Source organism: Trichechus manatus, unplaced genomic scaffold, assembly GCF_000243295.1.
Source record: "Trichechus manatus latirostris isolate Lorelei unplaced genomic scaffold, TriManLat1.0 scaffold00002, whole genome shotgun sequence".
Lineage (NCBI taxonomy): Eukaryota > Metazoa > Chordata > Mammalia > Sirenia > Trichechidae > Trichechus > Trichechus manatus.
In genome coordinates this window covers 25,396,600-25,416,878 of record NW_004443938.1, presented here as the reverse complement: position 1 = coordinate 25,416,878, position 20,279 = coordinate 25,396,600, and the positions used below count along the sequence as shown (strand labels likewise).

Here is a 20,279-nt window from a genome sequence, read left to right as displayed (position 1 = left end):
ATGAATCTCTCTTTGCTCTCCATTCTCTGTCAGTTTTCTCACTCCATTTGGTGCTTGGCTGAGTTCTTTATCTCTTCATTTGATGGTTTAGGTTTCAGGATTGTTGTATTCTCTGTTCGGCTTAGTTTTTCGGATCTTTGCTGTGGAGGGATGGCGTGGTGCTTCTGCCTAGAGCGCCATTTTGCCAGAACTCCTGTTGTAACCACTTTTGAATTATCTTCAGCAAAATTTTGTTTGCATATGATATTAATGATATTGTTTAGTAGTTTCAGCATTCCATTGCATCACCTTTCTTTGGAATGGGCATGTGTATGGATCTCTTCCAGTCATTTGGCCAGGTAGCTCTCTTCCAGATTTCCAGATAGAGGAGCGAGTACTTTCAGTGTTGCATCCATTTATTGAAACATCTCAGTTGGTATTCTGTCAATTCCTGGAGCCTTGATTTTTGCCAATGCCTTCAGTGCAGCTTGAACTTCTTCTTTCAGTACCATTGGTTCTTGATCGTATGCTGCCTCCAATCATCAATAATTATCAGCGCATCTTGACTGTATAAATATAAGCATAGAATCCTAGAATTGAGAACTTCTGGCCATTAACTGTCTCATACTAATAATTAACATTTATTGAAATATATTTTCTAGTCACTGTAATTCAGTTAACTTTCATTCTTTTTTATACTTGCAGTAATCTGGAGAAATGAATTATTTCCATTTTACACATAAGTAATCCGAGACTTAGAAAGTTTAAGAGTTGTGCCCAAGGTCTATACACCTATAACTCGCAAAGTTATGGCATGGATCCAGATTTTTCTGACTCCATAGACTTAGCTATTATGTTATAGTCTCTTCCTCTCATCTTAGTTATGATAAAAGACAAAATACCAGACAAGTCAGTGAAATCACATAATCACCTGACTCTTTTTACCTTCTCCTGGTAGTGCAGTATTCAGCTATGAAATTCAGTGCTGTGAAATCCAAACTCAAATAGTGCCAGTTTGATGCTATAATCTTTTAAACTTATTTATTTGGGGATAATACAACTCTTCTTTTTTTGTGGAATCTTGTGCAAGCCAGTGAAGTGAAGTGGTCAGTTGGCATAGCAGTACAATTTTGTTTTTAATCACATCCTTTATTGGGTAGCATTGCAAAAGTTCTTTAATGTCAGAAATTGTTTTACTTCTTTCTCCTGAGGAGCCCCTGGTGGGTTTGAAGTGCTGATCTTTTGGTTAGCAGCCAAACGCTTTCAGCTGAACACTTCCACCACTGCGCCAAGGCTCTTATTATTGCCTTTAGCAAACTAAAAATAAGTTCTTAACGATTAGATAATTATCTGTTTAGTGCCAGTGACTGTTTAGACTCTTCTTATTGGGGTCACCTGAAGATCCAGGCCAACAGAGACTCTGTCATCTCATGATACTGTCATCTCAAAATTAGGGTTCAGAGCTTGCTGCAGCAGGCCAGGAGCACTGACAGCTAAGGGATTCTTCTTGGGAGTGACACTTCCATTCACATTTCTTTGGCCAAGATTCATCTCATGGCTACTCCTTACTTCAAGCAGTCAGATCCTCCATGTACTGAGAAGTGTGATCCTCCATCTACTGAGAAGCAGAGGAGAACAGAACATTCATGAACATTAGTAATGTTTTCCACTGAGTGCTTTGCTTTAGGTAATAATAAGGCTGAAATTACCCAGGGAGCAATCATAACAAAGATATGGGACTCAACACTTAGCATATCTATGCATGTGGAGAAAGGACCTTCAAGTTAACCTTTGAATAGTTAAATCTAGGTATACTTGGTTAGGTTTTTGGAGAGCAGTCCTTACTTTTATGTTAAAATTATTCTAAATGATTCATCTTATCTTTCCCCACTCCCTAATTAAATTTACTGTGTTTTAGAAATTTGTGTTTTTTACTTAAAACCAAAAGAGTTTGGTAAATTTCTGAAGCACTAATGAATTACTTAAGAATTCTTGAGAAAATAAATTATGAACTCTGTAAAATAGGAAGTGTATTTTACTGTTCTTTTAGAATGTAAGCTATTTACCTAAATAGTCTTAGCCCTTTGATGCTGGATCCCTTACATCTGATCCTCATTGCTGTGATTGTAGAATTCTTTAGAAAATCAGTATGACGTTAAAGTTAAAACACGGAAACCTAAAACCTCAAAATGTGAGCACTGGGAGGGACTTAGATGATCTCTAAGGCCAGTTGGCTTACTTAAGCAGAGAAAGTTATTTCATGGGGTTGCTTGACTGTTAGGTGTTTGGTATTTTGATTTCCTAGTATTGTTGTACTCTTAACCAAGTTTGTTTTCCTCTGCAAAATGCTCTCTCACTACACAATACAGCACATCACTAGAGAACAATTTCAGCCTTTGCCATGTTCAGTTGACACCATTTTTAAAAGAATACTGGGACGTTTTATTTTTTCATGTAACGAATTTATTAAGCACCTATTAATAATATGGGAGTCCCTGGGTGGTGCAAATGGTTAAGCACTCAACTACTAGCTGAAAGAAAGATTGGCAGTTTGAACCCACCTAGAGGCACCTCAGAAGACAGGCCTGGCAATCTACTTCTGAAAGGTCACAGCCTTGAAAACCCGAAGGAACACAGTTCTACACTGCTCAGGTGCAATCACCATGAGTCAGAATTGACTCAATGGCAACTAACAACAACAACAGTAATACTAGCTAACATTAATTTAGTGCTTACTATGGGCCTGGCATTTTATACTTTTTTTAAAGTGAAGTGTAACTTACATGCATAGACCTTAAGTGTGTACCTTCATGAATTCTTATATACCATTTCCAGTTCAAGATATGCAATATTTCTAGCCCCCTAGAATAGAAATCAGATTTTTTTTCTATAAAGTACCCAATAGCAAATATTTTAGGCTTTGCAGGCCATACCGTCTCTTTCTCAACTATTCAACTCTGCCTTTGTAAAACAAAAACACACATAGACAATATGTAAATGAATGAGAGTGACTATTCCAATAAAACTTTATTTAGCTGGGTTTGGTCATGGGCCATAATTTGCTAAACTCTGCCATAGAAGGTTCCTGGGTGGGCATTTTATATTAACCCTCCCAGTGACTTTATTGTATAATTGGCATACAATAAAATATATAATTTTATAAGTTTTGACATACGTATATACTTGTAAAACATCACTGTAATCAAGATTACAAACATTTCTATCACTCCTAGAAGTTCTTCCTCTTGCCCCTTTGTAATCCATTCCCCTTCCTTTCCTACTTGCTGTTACTATATCAATATAGCTTCCATATTCTAGAATTTGATACAAATGGTTTCAAATACTATTTCTCTTTCTCTTCTCGTTCCTCTCTCCCCACGCTTTCCTCCTTCTCCCTCTTCCTTGTCCCTCTTCCATCGCTCTCTTTTTCTATTTCTCCCCTCCGCTGTTCTTATCTGGCTTCTTTCACTCAGCATAATGGTTTTCTGATTCATCTATGTTATTGCTTGTATCTATAATCTTTTTTTTTTTTTTAATGTTGAATAGTATCTCACTGCATAGATGTAGCATAGTTTATCCATTAATCTGTTGATCAACATTTGGATTGCTTCCAGTATTTGGCCATTAAAAATAAAGCAGCTATGAACATTCATGTATATGCTTTTGTGTGGACATATGCTTTTATTTTGTTTTGCTAAGTACCTAGGATTGGTACAGATGAGTTGTATGATATGTGTATCTTTAATTTTTTAAGAAACTACCAGGTTGTTTCCCACAGTGGTTTACTATTTTACATTCTCATCATCACTGTATGAGTGTTCTAGTTGCTCCACATCCTTGCTGACACCTTGTATAGTCAGACTTAAATTTTAGCCATTTTAGCGGGTGTGAGGTAGCATGTCATTGTGGGTTAAAATTGCATTTCCCCAATAATTAATAATGTTGAGCATCTTTTTCTGTGTGAATTTGTCATCGTATACATTCTTTGGTGAAGTGTCTGTTCCAGTCTTTCACCTACTTTCTTATTGGTTTATTTTCTTCTTATAGAGTTTTGAGAGTTCTTTATATAATTTGCATACAAGTCCTTTATCACCTATATGATTGCAGTATTTTCTCCCAATGTGTGCATTTTCTTTTAATTTTCTTAACAATATAATTGACATTATTTTAACTTGCCATATAGTATAGTTGTTAAAAAGCGTACTCTCTGATTGTCAAGACTGTGAGGGAGTTTTGAATCTTAGCTGTGGGACCTACGGAAAATCAATTGATACTTCCAAGTCCTGGGGTCCTCCTCTAAAACTTTTTTGTCATATACATTTCTGGTTCTTTTATGCTTTACCAGAAAATTTATATGATTAAAAATTTGAATATGATTTAGTATTATTGGTAAAAAGACACATTTTTAGGGATTTACAGATGATTCTGTCTTAGAAGAAGTATGGCCAGAATGCTCCTTAGGAGCAAGGATGGCAAGACTTTGTCGCAGATACTTTGGACATGTTATCAGGAGGGACCAGTCGCTGGAGAAGGACATCATGCTTGGTAGAGGAGAGAATCAGCAAAAAAGAGGAAGACCCTGAACAAGATGGATTGACACAGTGGCTGCAGCAGTGGGCTCAAGCATAACAATTGTGAGGATGGCACAGGACCGGGCAGTGTTTCATTCTGTTGTACACAGGGTCACTGTGAGTTGGAACTGACTTGACAGCACCTCACAACAACAACAACAGATTATTCACAAATATAGAAATAGTCACTAAAGCTTAATCGCTCTTTATAACTTTTGGATTTATATACTTCTCTTTTACTAGTTTGGTGCCCCACCTTTTCTAGATGAAAGGGATGATCCAAAGGTATACTTTCTCATAACTATGTAACAGTCTTATAATCTAGACTATCTTAATGAGGCCCGTTTGTCTTGTTGCCATCATCATTTCGTTATTTAATAATTGAAATTCATAAAAATGGAAGTGATTTGTAGTATGTGCTCTCTAGTTGAAACTGAGTGGGAACCACTTTAATGCATCTACATGATTTTTTTGCAGAATAGTGATATTGACTTTGAATGGTTGGTATATCCTCTGTGAGCATGCTCTGTGTGATTATTAAATGTATATTTATGGAAAAATGCTATAATGTGAACTTTTTATAAATGTCAGCATTGTGACCAAATAAACTAAACAGTTGACTAAGCAGATTTATTTTAAAAAAAATATGAACATGACAATGGAGTTTTACTCTGTTTTTGAAGTTTCATATATGACCTTCTGTTATAATAAAATTAAGACTTTTGGGGTATTACTATAGAGACTCAGATAAACCTATATGAGAAGGTATCACAAAGCAGTTCAACTTTAAGATCATCCATTTAAGCTTGACTGTTGTATTCTACTTCCGTCATCCCATCAAGCAATATTTAACATTGTATGATGGCATAGGGGACTTTTGGAGGAGAAAGCATTTTATATTTTTGTGTAGCTTTGCATTTGTTACTATCAACAAAATACAGATAAAACTTGTTTTTCATCATGTATTTTAATAGGAAAGTATCCTATCATAGCATCTTTATCATAGGTCAACTAGTTATAAATCTTAGGTTTTCATTAATCACTAGTCATTTTTCCTTAGCATTCTAGTTAGTAATTTGAAGACCCAAAGGTATGAGCTTTAGAAATCAAGGCCACTACAAGATAGTTCAGAATGCCTGGCACCATACTTCCATAGACTTTGTGAGAGTCAGAAGACCTGAATTCTATTCCTGTCTTTTTTAGTCAGTGTAGCTGTAATCCTGGCCAAGCATCTCTTTGCCTGTTTTTTAATCTGTCAGATGAAGATAAGGGTCCTTTATATATCAAAGATTAGTATGATACAGGATGGTAAAAGAATGCATTGCAAAGTCTGATATAATTTATTAACTAGTAGATTTTTTTAAACGAAAGCATTCAACGTAAGTTAAATTATTTAAAAAGTACAATGCTATAAGAAGAACTCTGCAGTTGACCCTTCTTAGAAGAGTAGAACCAACTGTACTTCTTTTTGTTCTAAAATAGTAGGTTTGCATGCATCTGCCTTCTCAGAGGAGGGCAATCTTGCATATTGAGTCAAAAGCGGATATAGGCTAGAGATGTGAAGTAAAGATGAATTGAGAACATGAGCTACTTTATCTCATGACCAGCCCTAATCTTTTTGACTAGCATTTTACCCACTACATTTATCTTCTTCCTGCAAGCTTCATTTTCTTCTATTCTTGTCCTTTTCCCTCCACTCCTAGCTTTCTTATTTCCTTTACTACTTCTCTTCTCTTAGAACGAGGTAAGAGGAGGATAAAATGACTGACTTTGTCATATTGATATTTATAGAGAATGGGTTGTACATGCACAGAACATAAAACTAGACAATTGGGTACTCATACAATATGACCAGCCACTTCTGCTTTTTGGGTCATGGATGTGTGTGAATGTTCTTGATCCCACCCATTTATATTGCTGTAGAATGGAAGAGATTTGTTTATAGCATTATTCCTAAGATCAAAGAGGTTATATCTAAGTATAAACCCTGTCTGAATTATGATTCTTTAATCTCTTATTATTTCTTTCTAGGACAGGAGCGGTTTGGCAACATGACTCGAGTATATTATAAAGAAGCTGTTGGTGCTTTTGTAGTCTTTGATCTATCAAGAAGTTCCACATTTGAGGCAGTCTTAAAATGGAAAAATGATCTGGACAGTAAGGTCCATCTCCCGAATGGCAGCCCTATTCCTGCTGTCCTCCTAGCTAACAAATGTGACCAGAAAAAGGATAGCGGCCAGAACCCTCCCCAGATGGACCAGTTCTGCAAAGAACATGGCTTCAGTGGATGGTTTGAAACCTCTGCAAAGGTAAGATCTGCTTTGCTTTATGAATCCCTTGTGCTGTTTAGATTGTAAATTTCAGTTCCAATTATAAAGTGTTTTGATGGATTTATTTGAGTGGTTTTTGGAAGCCTAGAAACTGTGAAACCTAGCATGGATATGTTATTGCTTCTTTCAGTCTGCAGCAGCAGTGCTTTCAAATTTTAACAAGATCCCCATCCCCAGATGATATAAGAATCACTTGGGGATCTTGTTAAAATGTAGATTCTGATTCAGTATATCTGGGGTATAAATGCAAATTCTCAGCAGAGGTTTGAACTGGCATGAACTGGTTCAAAGCCCTGCTTTCAAAATTGGCCAATGGAGAGGTCAATAATAGAAGGGCAGATTTTTTAATTAAAATATAAGTGGGCCACTTATTTAGAGCAGAGGAAAAAAATGTCATTTTTTTGTGTGTTTGAGTCTTTTAATGAGAACCTTACACTACTGGCGTTGACAAAGGGCGAGGTGCATTGTGAAGCACAAACATTTTTTATTTTTACAGAGTCTAAAAGAGATGGGAGGGGTGTCTCTGGTGAAGATGTAGGTCCCCTGCAGAACTAATGAAGGCAATGAGAAGGTCAGAGAGAAGATTTATTCAAATGATGTTTGAAGAGTTTTAGATTAAGTATGAAAGAATTTGAACAAGGGGAAAGTGTTAACATTTGTGACATGCTTCTTCATGAATAACAGGCAAGAATTTGTTCGTTGTTTTTTTTTTCTTTATGGAAAGCTGGATAAAATGATTTTTGAAGGAAAAAAAGATTTTTCCAGTGTGACCTGGAAACAGAACACTTACGTTGGTTATCAAAAATCTTAACAGTATAGATGTATAAGAAAACAGTGGTGATAATCCCAAGTACAAAATATTGAGGGAGACTTTGTTTTTGTGTTTCAGAAATTTCACATAACAGGATCGAATAACATTCACACTTAAATAAGCATGATTAAGTGTTTGACAAGTTTCGTGACAAATTTCGTGATGGCATACACTAAGCCATAAATTTAGTGTAATCTTAATACAGTTCGAGCTTTTAGTATGCTTTCTGTGCATTTGTTTTATTTATATACATATACAGGAGCCCTGGTGGCATGGTGGTTAAGAGCTCATCTGCTAACCATAAGATCGGCAGTTTGAATCCACCAGCCACTCCTTGGAAACCGTCGACGGCAACGGGTTTGGGTTTTTTTGCTTTTTATACATACAGGTATGTTGTTGTTGTTATTAGTTGCCATTGAGTCAAATTCCAACTCATAGCAACCCAATAGGACAGAGTAGAACTACCCCATAGGGTTTCCAAGGCTGTAAATCTTTATGGAAGCAGATTTCCACATCTTTCTCCTGCAGAGCAGCTGGTGGGTTCAAACCTCTAACCTTTCAGTTCTTAACCACTGTGCCACCAAGGCTCCCTCACATACACATACACATACACATACATACATATACATGTATCCAAAACCTGTTGCTGTTGAGTCGATTCCAAGTCATGGTGATGCCATCTGTGCAGAGTAGAACTGCACTGCATAGGATTTTCATGTCTGGGACCATTCGGAAGCAGATCACCAGGATGTTCTTCCGAGGTTCCTCTGGGTGGGTTTGAACTGCCAACCTTTTGCTTCCTCCAAATTACCTACTTTATTCTGCAGACTTACTACCAGGTTACTTTTAACTTTTACCAGAAACACACCCTCAAAGTAAAAAAATTATTAAGTGCCATTGAGGATCAGAATGATGAAAGCAAAACTGTGAGAGACTGTACAAAAACACCTCTGAAAATATTGAGAGCAGTGATGATGTCATTGGAATAAGAGTGTCTACTGGAGACAGAAGTGTCTCCGCATAAGCTAAAGGCCATTCCTTTAAACAAATACATCCTAGCATCTTAAAAATTAGTTTACATACACAAGGCTAGAAAGAAGGGACTTAAAAAGATACATGTACACCAATGTTCACTGCAGCATTTTTCACAATAACCAAAAGGTAGAAACAACCCAAGTGTTCATCAACAGAAGAATGGATTAACAAAATGTGGTACCTATACACAATGGAATAATAGCCATAAAAAGGAATGAAGTTCTGATACATGCTGTAGCATCGATGAACCCTGAAAACATTATACTAAGTAAAATAAGTTGTAAACAAAAGGATAAATTCTGTATGATCCCACTTACATGAAACATCTCCAGTAGGCAAATGCATAGAGACAAAAGTTTATTAGTCATTGCCAGAAGTTCAGGGTAAAGGGAATGGGGAGTTATTGTTTGAGAGGTCTTGCGTTTCTGTTTGGGATGATGAAAGACTCTTGGAAGTGGATAGTGGTGATGGCTGTGCAACATGGTGAATGCAATTAATGTCACTGAATTTTACACTTAAAATAATTAAAATGGTAAGAAAAAAATTATATTTTACCACAATAAAAAAAAAATAGTTTCATAAATAAAAAGTAGTGGAGGAAAAAAGATCAAGTTTAGAGATGCTGCATGACCACTTAACCAGACCAGAATGAAGAAATCGTGGAAGAACAGGCTTCTTATACAGGGACTTGTTCTGGACACCCTGATCCCTCTCTGCTCTATATGTCTCTCAGGTGATTTGCTTTTCTTCCTGACTTTGTTGATAGATTAACATTGGTACAATAAACCAAAAAACTCGTTGCCATTGAGTCGATTACAACTCATAGTGACCCTATAGGACAGAGTAGGACTGCACCATAGGGTTTCCAAGGCTATAATGTTTACGGCCACTACGTCTGCCAGTTTGTCATACTGTGGTGGCTTACATGTTGCCGTGATGCTGGAAGCTATGCCACCAGTATTTCAAATACCTGCAGGGTCACCCATGGTGGACAGGTTTCAGTGGAGCTTCCAGACTAAGACAGACTAGGAGGAAGGACCTGGTGATCTTTTTAAGAAAACGTTATGAATAGCAGCAGACATTGTCTGATATAGTGCTGGACGATGAGCACCAGGTTGGAATGCACTCAAAATACGACTGGGGAAGAGCTTCCTGCATCAAAGTAGAGTCGACCTTAATGACATGGATGGAGTCAAGCTTTTGGGACCCTCATTTGCTGATATGGCATGACTCAAGATGAGAAGAAACAGCTAAAAATATCCATTAATAATCAGAGGATGGAATGTACAAAGTATGAATCAAGGAAAAATGGAAGTTGTCAGAAATGAAATGGAGCACATAAACATCAATATCCTAGGCATTAGTGAGCTGAAATGAATTAATATTGGCCACTTTGAATCAGACAATCATATGTTGTACTATGCTGGCGATGACAAAATGAAGATAAATGGTGACACATTCATCGTCAAAAAAAATTTCAAGATCTATCCTGAAGTACAATGCTGTCAGTGATAGGACTATATCCATATGTATACAGAAACCAAAAACCAAACCCGTTGCCATCAAGTCGGTTCCGACTCACAGCAACCCTACAGGACAGAGTAGAACTTCCCCATAGGGTTTCCAAGGAGTGCCTGGCAGATTCGAACTGCTGACCTTTTGTTTATAAGCCATAGCTCTTAACCACTATGCCACCAGGGTTTTCTATATATACAAGGAAGACCAATTAATATGACTGTTAATCAAACTTATGCAACAACCCTTATGCCAAAGTTGAAGAAATTGAAGATTTTTACCAACTTCTACAGTCTGAAATTGAAAAGCATCCAAGATGCATTGATAATTACTGATGATTGGAATGCAAAAGCTGGAAATGAAGGATCAGTAATTGGAAAGTATGGTCTTGGTGATAGAAAGGACACCAGAGGGCGCATGATAGAATTTTGCAAGATCAATGACTTCTTCGTTGCAAATACTTTCTTTCAGCAACATAAATGGCAACTATACTTGTGGACCTTGCCAAATGAAATACACAGGAATCAAATTGACTACATCACTGGAAAGAGACGATGGAGAAGCTCAGTATCATCAGTCAGAACAAGGCCAGGGGCTGATTTCAGAACAGACCATCAGTTGCTCATATGCAAGTTCTAGTTGAAGCTAAAGAAAATTACACCTCCACAACAGCCAAAGTATGACCTTGAGTATATCCTACCTGAATTTAGAGACCATCTCAAGAATATATTTGATGTATTGAACAGTAATGATTGAAGACCAGATGAGTTGTGGGATGACATTAAGGAACTCATACATGAAGAAGGCAAAAGATCATTAAAAAGACAGGAAAGAAAGAAGAGACCAAAATGGATGTCAGAAGAGACTCTGAAACTTACTCTTGAACGTAGAGTAGCTAAAGCAAATGGAAGAAATGATGAAGTGAAAGAGCTGAACAGAAGATGTCAAAGGGCAGCTTAAGAAGACAAAGTATTATAATGAAATATGCAAAGACCTGGAGTTAGAAAACCGAAAGGGAAGAGCAGTCTCAGCATTTCTAAGATGAAAGAACTGAAGAAAAAATTCAAGACTCAAGTTGCAAATTGAAAGGATTCTTTGGGTAAAAACAAGAATTCCAGAACACTTAATTGTGCTCATGAGGAACCTGTACATAGACCAAGAGGCAGTCGCTTGAACCGAACAAGGGGATACTTTGTGATTGAAAATCAGGAAATGTATGCCTCAGGGTTGTATCCATTCACCATATTTATTCAGTCTGTATGCTGAGCAGATCATTCGAGAAGCTGTAGTATATGAAGAAGAATGCAGCATCAGGATTGGAGGAATACTCATTAACAACCTGCGATATGCAGATGATACACCCTTGCTTGCTGAAAGGAAAGAGGACTTGAAGTACTTACTGATGAAGATCAAAGACTACAGCCTTCATTATGGATTACACCTCAACATAAAGAAAAAAATTCTCATAACTGGACTAATAAGCAACATCATGATAAATGGAGAAAAGATTGAAGTTGTCAAGGATTTCATTTTATTTGGATCCACAAGCAACGCCCATGGAAGCTGCAGTCAAGAAATCAAAAGACGCATTACATTGGGCAAATCTGCTGCAAAAGACCTCTTTATCTTTAAAGTGTTAAAAAGTAAAGATGTCACTTTGAAGACGAAGGTGCGCCTGACCCAATCCATGGTATTTTCAGTTGCCTCTTATGCATGCAAAAGCTGTACAGTAAATAAGAAAGGCCAAAGAAGAATTGATGCCTTTGAATTATGGTGTTAGCAAAGGATATTGAATATACAGTGGACTGAGAGAAGAATAAACAAATCTGTCTTGGAAGTACAGCCAGAATGCTCCTTAGATGTGAGGATGATGAAACTTCCTCTCAAGTACTTTGGATATGTTATCAGGAGGGATCAGTCCCTGGAGAAGAACATTATCCATGGTAAAGTAGAAGGTCAGCCAAAAAGAGGAATACCCTCAATGAGATTTACTGACACAGTGGCTGCAACATTGGGCTCAAATATAGCAGAGATTGTGAGGATGGTGCAGAACTGGACATTGTTTTGTTGTCATACATAGGATAACTATGAGTCAGAACCGACTCAATGGCACCTAACAACAACAACAATCTTAACAGAAGGAGAGTGCCACATCTTTCTCCCTCAGAGTGGCCGGTGAGTTCAAACTGCTGACTTTTTTATTATTGCCCAGTGTGTGACCACTGCGCTGCCAGGGCCCCTTAATTGGCATAATGTTGTTGTTAGGTGCAGTTGAGTAGCTTACGACTCATAGTGACCCTGTGTACAACAGAACAAAACACTGCCTAGTCCTCACCATCCTCATGATAATTGTTATGCTTGAGCCCATTGTCGCAGCCACTATGTCAGTCCATCACATTGAGGGTCTTCCTCTTTTTCAATGACTCTCTAATTTACTAAGCATGATGTCCTTCTCTAGGGACTGATACCTCCTGATAACATGTCCAAGGTATGTGAGATGCACTCTTTTGCAGCAGATTTACCCAGTGTGATGCGTTGTTTGAGTTCTCGATTGCCCCTTCCATGGGCATTGATTGTGGATCCAAGTAAAATGAAATCCTTGAAAACTTCCATCTTTTCTCCATTTATCAACATGTTGCTCATTGGTCCAGTTGTGAGGATTTTTGTTTTTTCTATATGTTGAGGTGTAATCCATAATGAAGGCTGTAGTCTTTGATCTTCATCAGTTAAGTGTTTCAAATCCTCTTCACTTTCAGCAAGCAAGATTGTGTCTTCTGCATATTGCAGGTTGTTAATGAGTATTCCTCCAATCTTGATGCCACGTTCTTCTTCATATAGTCCAGCTTCTTGGATTATTTGCTTAGCATACAGACTGAATAAGTATGGTGAATGGATGCAGCCTTGATGCACACCTTTCCTGACTTTAAACCACACAGTATTCCCTTGTTCTGTTCGAAGAACCACCTCTTGATCTATGTACAGGTTCCTCATGAGCACAATTAAGTGTTCTGGAATTCCCATTCTTCGCAGTGTTATCCATAATTTGTTAAATGATCCACACAGTCCAATGCCTTTGCATAGTCAGTAAAACACAGGTAAACATCTTTCTGGTATTCTCTGCTTTCAGCAAGGATCCGTCTGACATCAGCAATGAATCCATCTGACAGTCAAAATGCATTGAAAAATCTCCAAGGAAGGCTTCATGGAGATTGACATACCATTTCTCCAGAAGTGTAACACAGCCAATGTTTCCTCCAGCATTGTGACAGATTACTTTTGGATTGAAGAAAACATGGCTGGCTTTGTGCCTAGCAATAATGTTGTATGAATAACCCAAATCTTTAAAGACTGGCGCACACTCAGCATTTCAAGATCCTCATACTATGAGAGATACATGGGAACTGAGCCAAACAGGAGGAGCCCTGGTGGTGCAGTGGTTAAAATGCTTGGCTGCTAACCAAGAGATCGGTGGTTTGAACCCACTAGCTGCCCAGTGGAAGAAAGATATGGCAGTCTGCTTCTGTAAAGATTTACAGCCTTAGAAACCCTATGGGGGCAGTTTTATAGGGTCCAACTATGAGTTGGAATCAACTCGCCTGCAGTAGGTTCATTCCACATCCTTTCTGAATCTGCCTTGAATTTCTGGCAGTTCCCTGTCAATGTACTTCTGCAACCGCTTTTGAATGATCTTCAGCAGAATTTTACTTGTGTGTGATATTAATGATAGTGTTCGATAATTTCCACATTCGGTTGGGTCAGCTTTCTTGGGAATAGGCATAAATATGGATCTCTTCCAGTCAAGTGGCCAGGTAGATGTCTTCCAAATTTCTTGGCATAGATGAGTGAGTACTCCTGTGCTGTATCCGTTTGTTGAAACATCTCAATTGGTATTCTGTCAATTCCTGGAGTCTTGTTTTTTGCCAGTGTCTTCAGTGCAGCTTGGACTTCTTTCTTCAGTATCATTGATTCTTGATCATAAGCTCCCTCCTGAAATGATTCAGCGTCAACCAGTTTTTTGGTACAGTGGCTGTGTATACTACTTAAATCTTCTTTTGGTGCGTCCTGTGTCGTTCAGTATTTTACCAATAGAATCCTTCACTATCGCAACTCGAGGACTGAATTTTTTCTTTAGTTCTTTCAGCTTGAGAAATGCTGAGTGTGTTCTTCGTTTTTGGTTTTCTAACTCTAGGTCTTTACACATGTCATTATAATACTTTACTTTGTCCTTTTGTGCCACCCTTTGAAATCTTTTCAGCTCTTTTACTTCATCATTTCTTGCTTTCGCTTTAGCGACTCGAAGTTCTAGAGAAATTTTCAGAGTCTCTTCTGGCATCCATTTTGGTCTTTTCTTTCTTACTTATCTTTTTAATGACCTCTTGCTTTCTTCATATATGATGTCCTTGATGTCATTTCAGTCATTAGTGTTTTCAGTCATTAGTGTTCAATGTGTCAAATCTGTTCTTGAGATGGTCTGTAAATTCATGTGGGATATACTTAAGGTCATACTTTTGCTTTTGTGGAGTTGTTCTCATTTTCTTCAGCTTCAACTTGAACTTGCATATGAGCAACCGATGGTCTGTTCCAGTCGGCCCCTGGCCTTTTTGTGACTGATGATACTGAGCTTCTCCATCGTCTCTTTCCAGTGTTGTAGTCAGTTTGATTCCTGTGTATTTCATTTGGCGAGGTCCACAAGTATAGTTGCCATTTATGTTGTTGAGAAAAGTATTTGCAATGAAGAAGTTGTCGGTCTTGCAAAATTCTATTCCGTGATCTCTGGCATTGTTTCTATCACCAAGACCATATTTTCCAACTATTGATCCTTCTTCTTTGTTTCCAGCTTTCACGTTCCAGTCACCAGTAATTGTCAGTGCATCCTGATTGCATGCTCAGTCAATTTGAGACTACTGCAGAAGTTGGTAAAACTCAGTTTCTTCATCTTTGGCCTTACCAGTTGGTGCATAAATTTGAATAATAGTATTAACTGGTCTTCCTTGTAGGCATATGATTATTATCCTATTACTGACAGCATTATACTTCAGGATAGATCTTGAAATGTCTTTTTGACAATGAATGCAAAGCCATTCCTCTTTAAGTTGTCATTCCTGGCATAGTAGACCATATGATTGTCTGATGCAAAATGGCCAATACCAGTCTATTTCAGCTCACTAATGCCTAGGATATTGATGTGTATGAGTTCTGTTTCATTTTTGACGATTTGAAATTGTCCTAGGTTTATAGTTTGTACATTCCACATTCTGATTATTAGTGGATATTTTCAGCTGTTTCTTCTCATTTTGAGTTATGCCACATCAGCAAACGAAGATCCCAAAAGCTTGACTCCATCCACGTCATTAAGGTCGACTCTACTTTGAGGAGACAGCTCTTCCCCAGTCGTATTTTGAGTGCCTTCCAACCTGATGGGCTTATCTTCTGGCACTTTATCAGATAATATTCTGCTGCTATTCATAAAGTTTTCACTGGCTAATTTTTTTCAGAAGTAGACCACTAGGTCCCTTTCCCTTTTCCTTGTCTGTCTTAATCTGGAAACTCAGCGAAAACCTGTCCAACATGGATGACCCTGCTGGTATTTGAATGCGGGTAGCATAGCTTCCAGTATCACAGCAACACGAAAGCCCCCACTGTATGACAAACTGACAGATGTGTGGTAGTACTGGCACAATATTATTATTAAATTTCCTGATTCTGATAATTGTACTCTGGTTATTTAAGATGTTAACGTTTGAGAAATATGTGTATAAGGTATACAGGATCTATTTTTTTTTACTATTTTTGGAACATTTCTGTAAACCTGAAATTATTTAAAAATGAAGAGTTTTTATTTTAAATAACTACAGTTTTTGCTATGTTGTTTATTGTGTAGTTAGTCACCTTATAAATAAGTGATGCAAATGTTATAGCTAATGATTTCTGAGATTATTCTTAATGGACATCACACCTACAACATTATTTCAGGTTAATTTATAATAATTTGTGCTCAGAGATGGAGGAATGACATGATGCATGATTATGTTTTAATGTGGTTTAGCCCTTTATCTACTTTTTACTTCTTCACCATGTATCCTGAATGCTTGAATTAGATATTCAAGGGCAGGAATTTTTCATCCTAGGTGCTTTCATTTTTGAGAGTGGTATCCCAAGCAGAGTGAAGGTTCATTTTCAACCATCTGGGTAGCTCAATAAACCTCAGTGGCAAAAGTTTAAATAAGAACATCAAAAAGAGTGATCCTTTGTAAAGAAAAGAGAGTTCTATTGCCACATTATTCAATAGCATTGGACTCTTAGGGACCAGATACTTCAGCAGTGGAGAAGAAAATGGTACCTGGTATACTTAGTATATGTCATTGCCCCCTCTGATGAATTTTCCTAATTCCCACTAATATTCTTAATGCTTTCTTCTAGGAATTAATACTGATCTTGTTACTCATTTCTGCATTACAGGATAACATAAACATAGACGAAGCAGCCCGATTCCTGGTAGAGAATATTCTTGTGAACCACCAAAGCTTTCCTAATGAAGAAAACGATGTGGACAAAATTAAACTGGATCAGGACCCCTTGACAGGAGAGAGCAAATCCCAGTGTTGCTAACACGGCTCCTGCTCCTCTCATGCCAAGTGCAGCCTGACTGGGTTCTGCGCGCATTCCTGAGAACAGATTACAGATGACATGCTGCATTGTGAATCTTCATACAGATGGCGCTTTGAAGTGACAGCACCCTAGGAGCCTGTGCTTATTTAAACATGGGACTTTCAGTGAAGTATTCCTCCTAGTGGCTCTACAGCTGAACAGATGAACAGTTAGGCTGTGGTGGTGGTTGTTTGCCATTGCATTGAGAATAATGTTTACATTATTTTTAACATCTTTTTAAATGATAGTTCGTCTGGATTTGGTTAGACTTCCGAGTTGTAGCCTTTAGTGTAAGCGCTAGGGGTGGTAATAAAACTTTACTTGCTGTCTTCTGGTAATTTTGTGAGTCTGTATTACTGTCTCCATGTTCCACCCTTACTCTCAGTAGAGTGACTTGAGCTTTGTTAACACTCCATTAGCCACAGAAGGCTTGATGTTCCTCCTTAGCAATTTTTTTTTTCTATTCAGAACTTTGGTACTTCATGTAAAATTGTTACCCTTAAATATTATAATTTAACTAGTTCTAGCTAGATATGGGTGTCACTTTCTGGATCTGGTTGTTATCACTTGGGAACAATACAGAGTAACATTTTTCTTCTCTCTCCCTGGTCCCATCTCTCTCCTTCCTGTGTGTTTATGCTGTAACTAATATGACTGTTACAATTATCTCTAACTAGAGCTGGTTTTTTTTTTTTTTTAATCTGTAATAGTAGTGGTCAAGGAGAGAATTTATTTCAAAGCATATACTATTAAATTTGAGATTCTGTATTATGAAATCTAAAACTAGCTCGTGTATGGTTTTCTGTAAGGTTTTTGGACATTTAATGTATAATACCTGAGGAACTTAAAGCAGACTCACGATATTTGTATAACCATTTGACTTAGGCTGGGTTCTCTAGAGAAGCAAAACTAGTGAAACAGAAAAAAATGAAACCCATTGCTGTCAAGTCAAATCGTGTGTGTGTGTGTGTGTGTGTGTGTGTATGGAGAGAGATTTATCTCAAGTAAAATACATAGTTGTAGAGGCTGGCAAGTCCAAAGTCTGTGGGTCAGGCGTCAGGCTGGAGGCTTCTCCTGACTCATGTAGCTACAGAGGCTGACTATCCAAGATTGGCACATAAGATGACAGGCTGGTGGCTCACAGGCTGTGGAGTCTGACAAATCCCAAGATCAGCAGGCAATATAGCAGGCTGCTGGCTCAAGTCCCAAGAACTGGAGGTAAGGTGATGACTAGCCAGATGCAGTATCCAGAGCAAGTCAGTGAGCTTTGCCAGAATGCCTATATATATATATATATATATATATATATATCTCGGATGCAGGACACACCCCTGAGGAAACTCCCCTTATAACTGATTGGTTGATCACATCAGATCACATCATGGAGGATGACTATGTCATCATATAACTGCCAAATTACATCATTAAATAACCACCAAACAGCATCATTACAAAACTGCCACACCACTGAGAATCATGGTCCAGCCAAGTTGACACATAACCTTAACCACCACAGTCTACCCCTCATCAGCTTGGCACGTGTACACATCTTAAACGATACGTAATCTCTAAATAAAGACAATTATGAAGTCATACTTGTGCCTAACATGATATAACTAACACACATACAACCAAAAATGTGCTAGCCTTGTTTACATCTTATATTTTATAAGTGAAGAAAACAAAAATACTTGATGCACACATACAAGGAAGAAATACTCATAACAATTATAGTCCTCAGTTCTGCAACTGGTCATGTGGTCATAACTGGTATTTAGAACTACCTTCTACCACTTACTCCGTATTTCCTTTACCCTAAGCAAGTACCTCAGCTAGTTGTGGTTCTTTGCCTGATGGGGTGGCCCAACATTCATTCCTGAAAAGGCTGGGCCATTAGTAATCATGTGAGAATTGGGTTGCTGTAGCTTTCCATTGACTTTAATTATAGGGCATGGCAGTACTAAGAGACACCTTACGGGATCTCCTGTATTCCAGACATACTCTTCTTTTTTGTTTTTTTAATTGTGCTTTAGGTGAAATTTTACAGAGCAAATTAGTTTGTCATTCAAAAACTTATACACAATTTTTTTTCATAACATTGGTTGCAATCCCCGCAGTATGTCAGCACTCTCCCCCTTTCTACCCCAGTTTCCCCATTTCCATTCATCCGGTTTTCCTGTCCCTGCCTTCCTGTCTTTGCTTTTGGGCAAATGTTGTTGCCTGTTTGGTCTTGTATACCTGATTGATCTAAGAAACCCGTTCCTCGTGTGTTATTGTTTGTTTTACAAGCCTGTCTAGTCTTTGGCTAAGAGGTGAACTTCAGGAGTGGCTTCAGTTCTGAGTTAGAAGGGTGTCTGGGGGGCCATAGTCTCAGGGGTTCTTCCAGTCTTTGTCAGATCAGTAAGTCTGGTCTTTTTTATGAATTTGAATTTTGTTCTACATGTTTTTCCCGCTCTGGGACCATCTATTGTGATCACTGTCAGAGCGATCAGTGGTGGTACGTGGGCACTATCTAGTTCTTCTGGGCTCAGGCTGGTGGAGGCTGTGATTCATGTGGTTCATTAGTCCTTTGGACTAATATTTTCCTTGTGTCTTTGGTTTTCTTCATTCTCCTTTGCTCTGGATGGGATGGGACCAACAGCAAGCTTTTAACACCGCAGATGCTACTCACCAAATTAGGATGTAGAACATTTTCTTCATAAACTAAGTTATGCCAGTTGACCTAAATGTCCTTCAAGACCATAGTCTCCAGTCCTCGGCCCCAGTAACTTAGTCCTTCAAGGTGTTTGGATGTGTCTAGGAAGCTTCTATGACTGCCCCCTGTATGCTATATTATATATATGAATATACATGCTGTATATACAAATATGTATGTAAAAATATTCACAGTCTAATATATATGTACATGGGTATATTCCTATATGCCCTCCATCCTCTATTCAGCATACATATCTGTCTTATTTGCTTTTAAGTTACTAGTTCTTTTTACTGTTGTTGTAGGGTTGTATATGCTATAGTATTTACTGTGGTTACCATTTTTAAATTTTTTATTGTACTTTAGATGAAGGTTTACAGAACAAATAGTTTCTCATGAAACAGTCAGTACACATATTGTTTTATGACATTGGTTAACAACCCCACGACATGTCAACACTTTTCCCTTCTCAACCTTGAGGATCTTTTTTTTTGGTGAAAATATACATAACCAAAGTTTTACCATTTCGAAAGTTTCTACATGTACAATTCAGGACATCGATTACATTCTTCCAGTTATGCTGCTATTCTCACTATCCTTTTCCAGATTATTCCGTCACCATTATCTTCAACTCGGTGTCCCCTAGGCTTCCCATCAAACCTTTTGAGTTGCTGTTGTCAATTTGATCTCACAGT

At 37.9% G+C, this 20,279-nt stretch overlaps 1 protein-coding gene across 1 annotated transcript in view; it reads left to right on the top strand.

Annotated features, from left to right (window-relative positions):
• The window catches only part of RAB32 (RAB32, member RAS oncogene family), a 29,419-nt gene extending 11,575 nt beyond the window's left edge, over positions 1-17,844 (top strand). The window contains exons 2-3 of the mRNA XM_004368847.3: positions 6,582-6,859; positions 16,701-17,844. Coding sequence (XP_004368904.1) covers positions 6,582-6,859; positions 16,701-16,850 — 428 coding nt within the window. The 3' untranslated portion in view covers positions 16,851-17,844. The remainder of the gene's footprint in view (positions 1-6,581; positions 6,860-16,700) is intronic.
• The last annotated feature ends 2,435 nt before the right edge of the window (positions 17,845-20,279 follow it).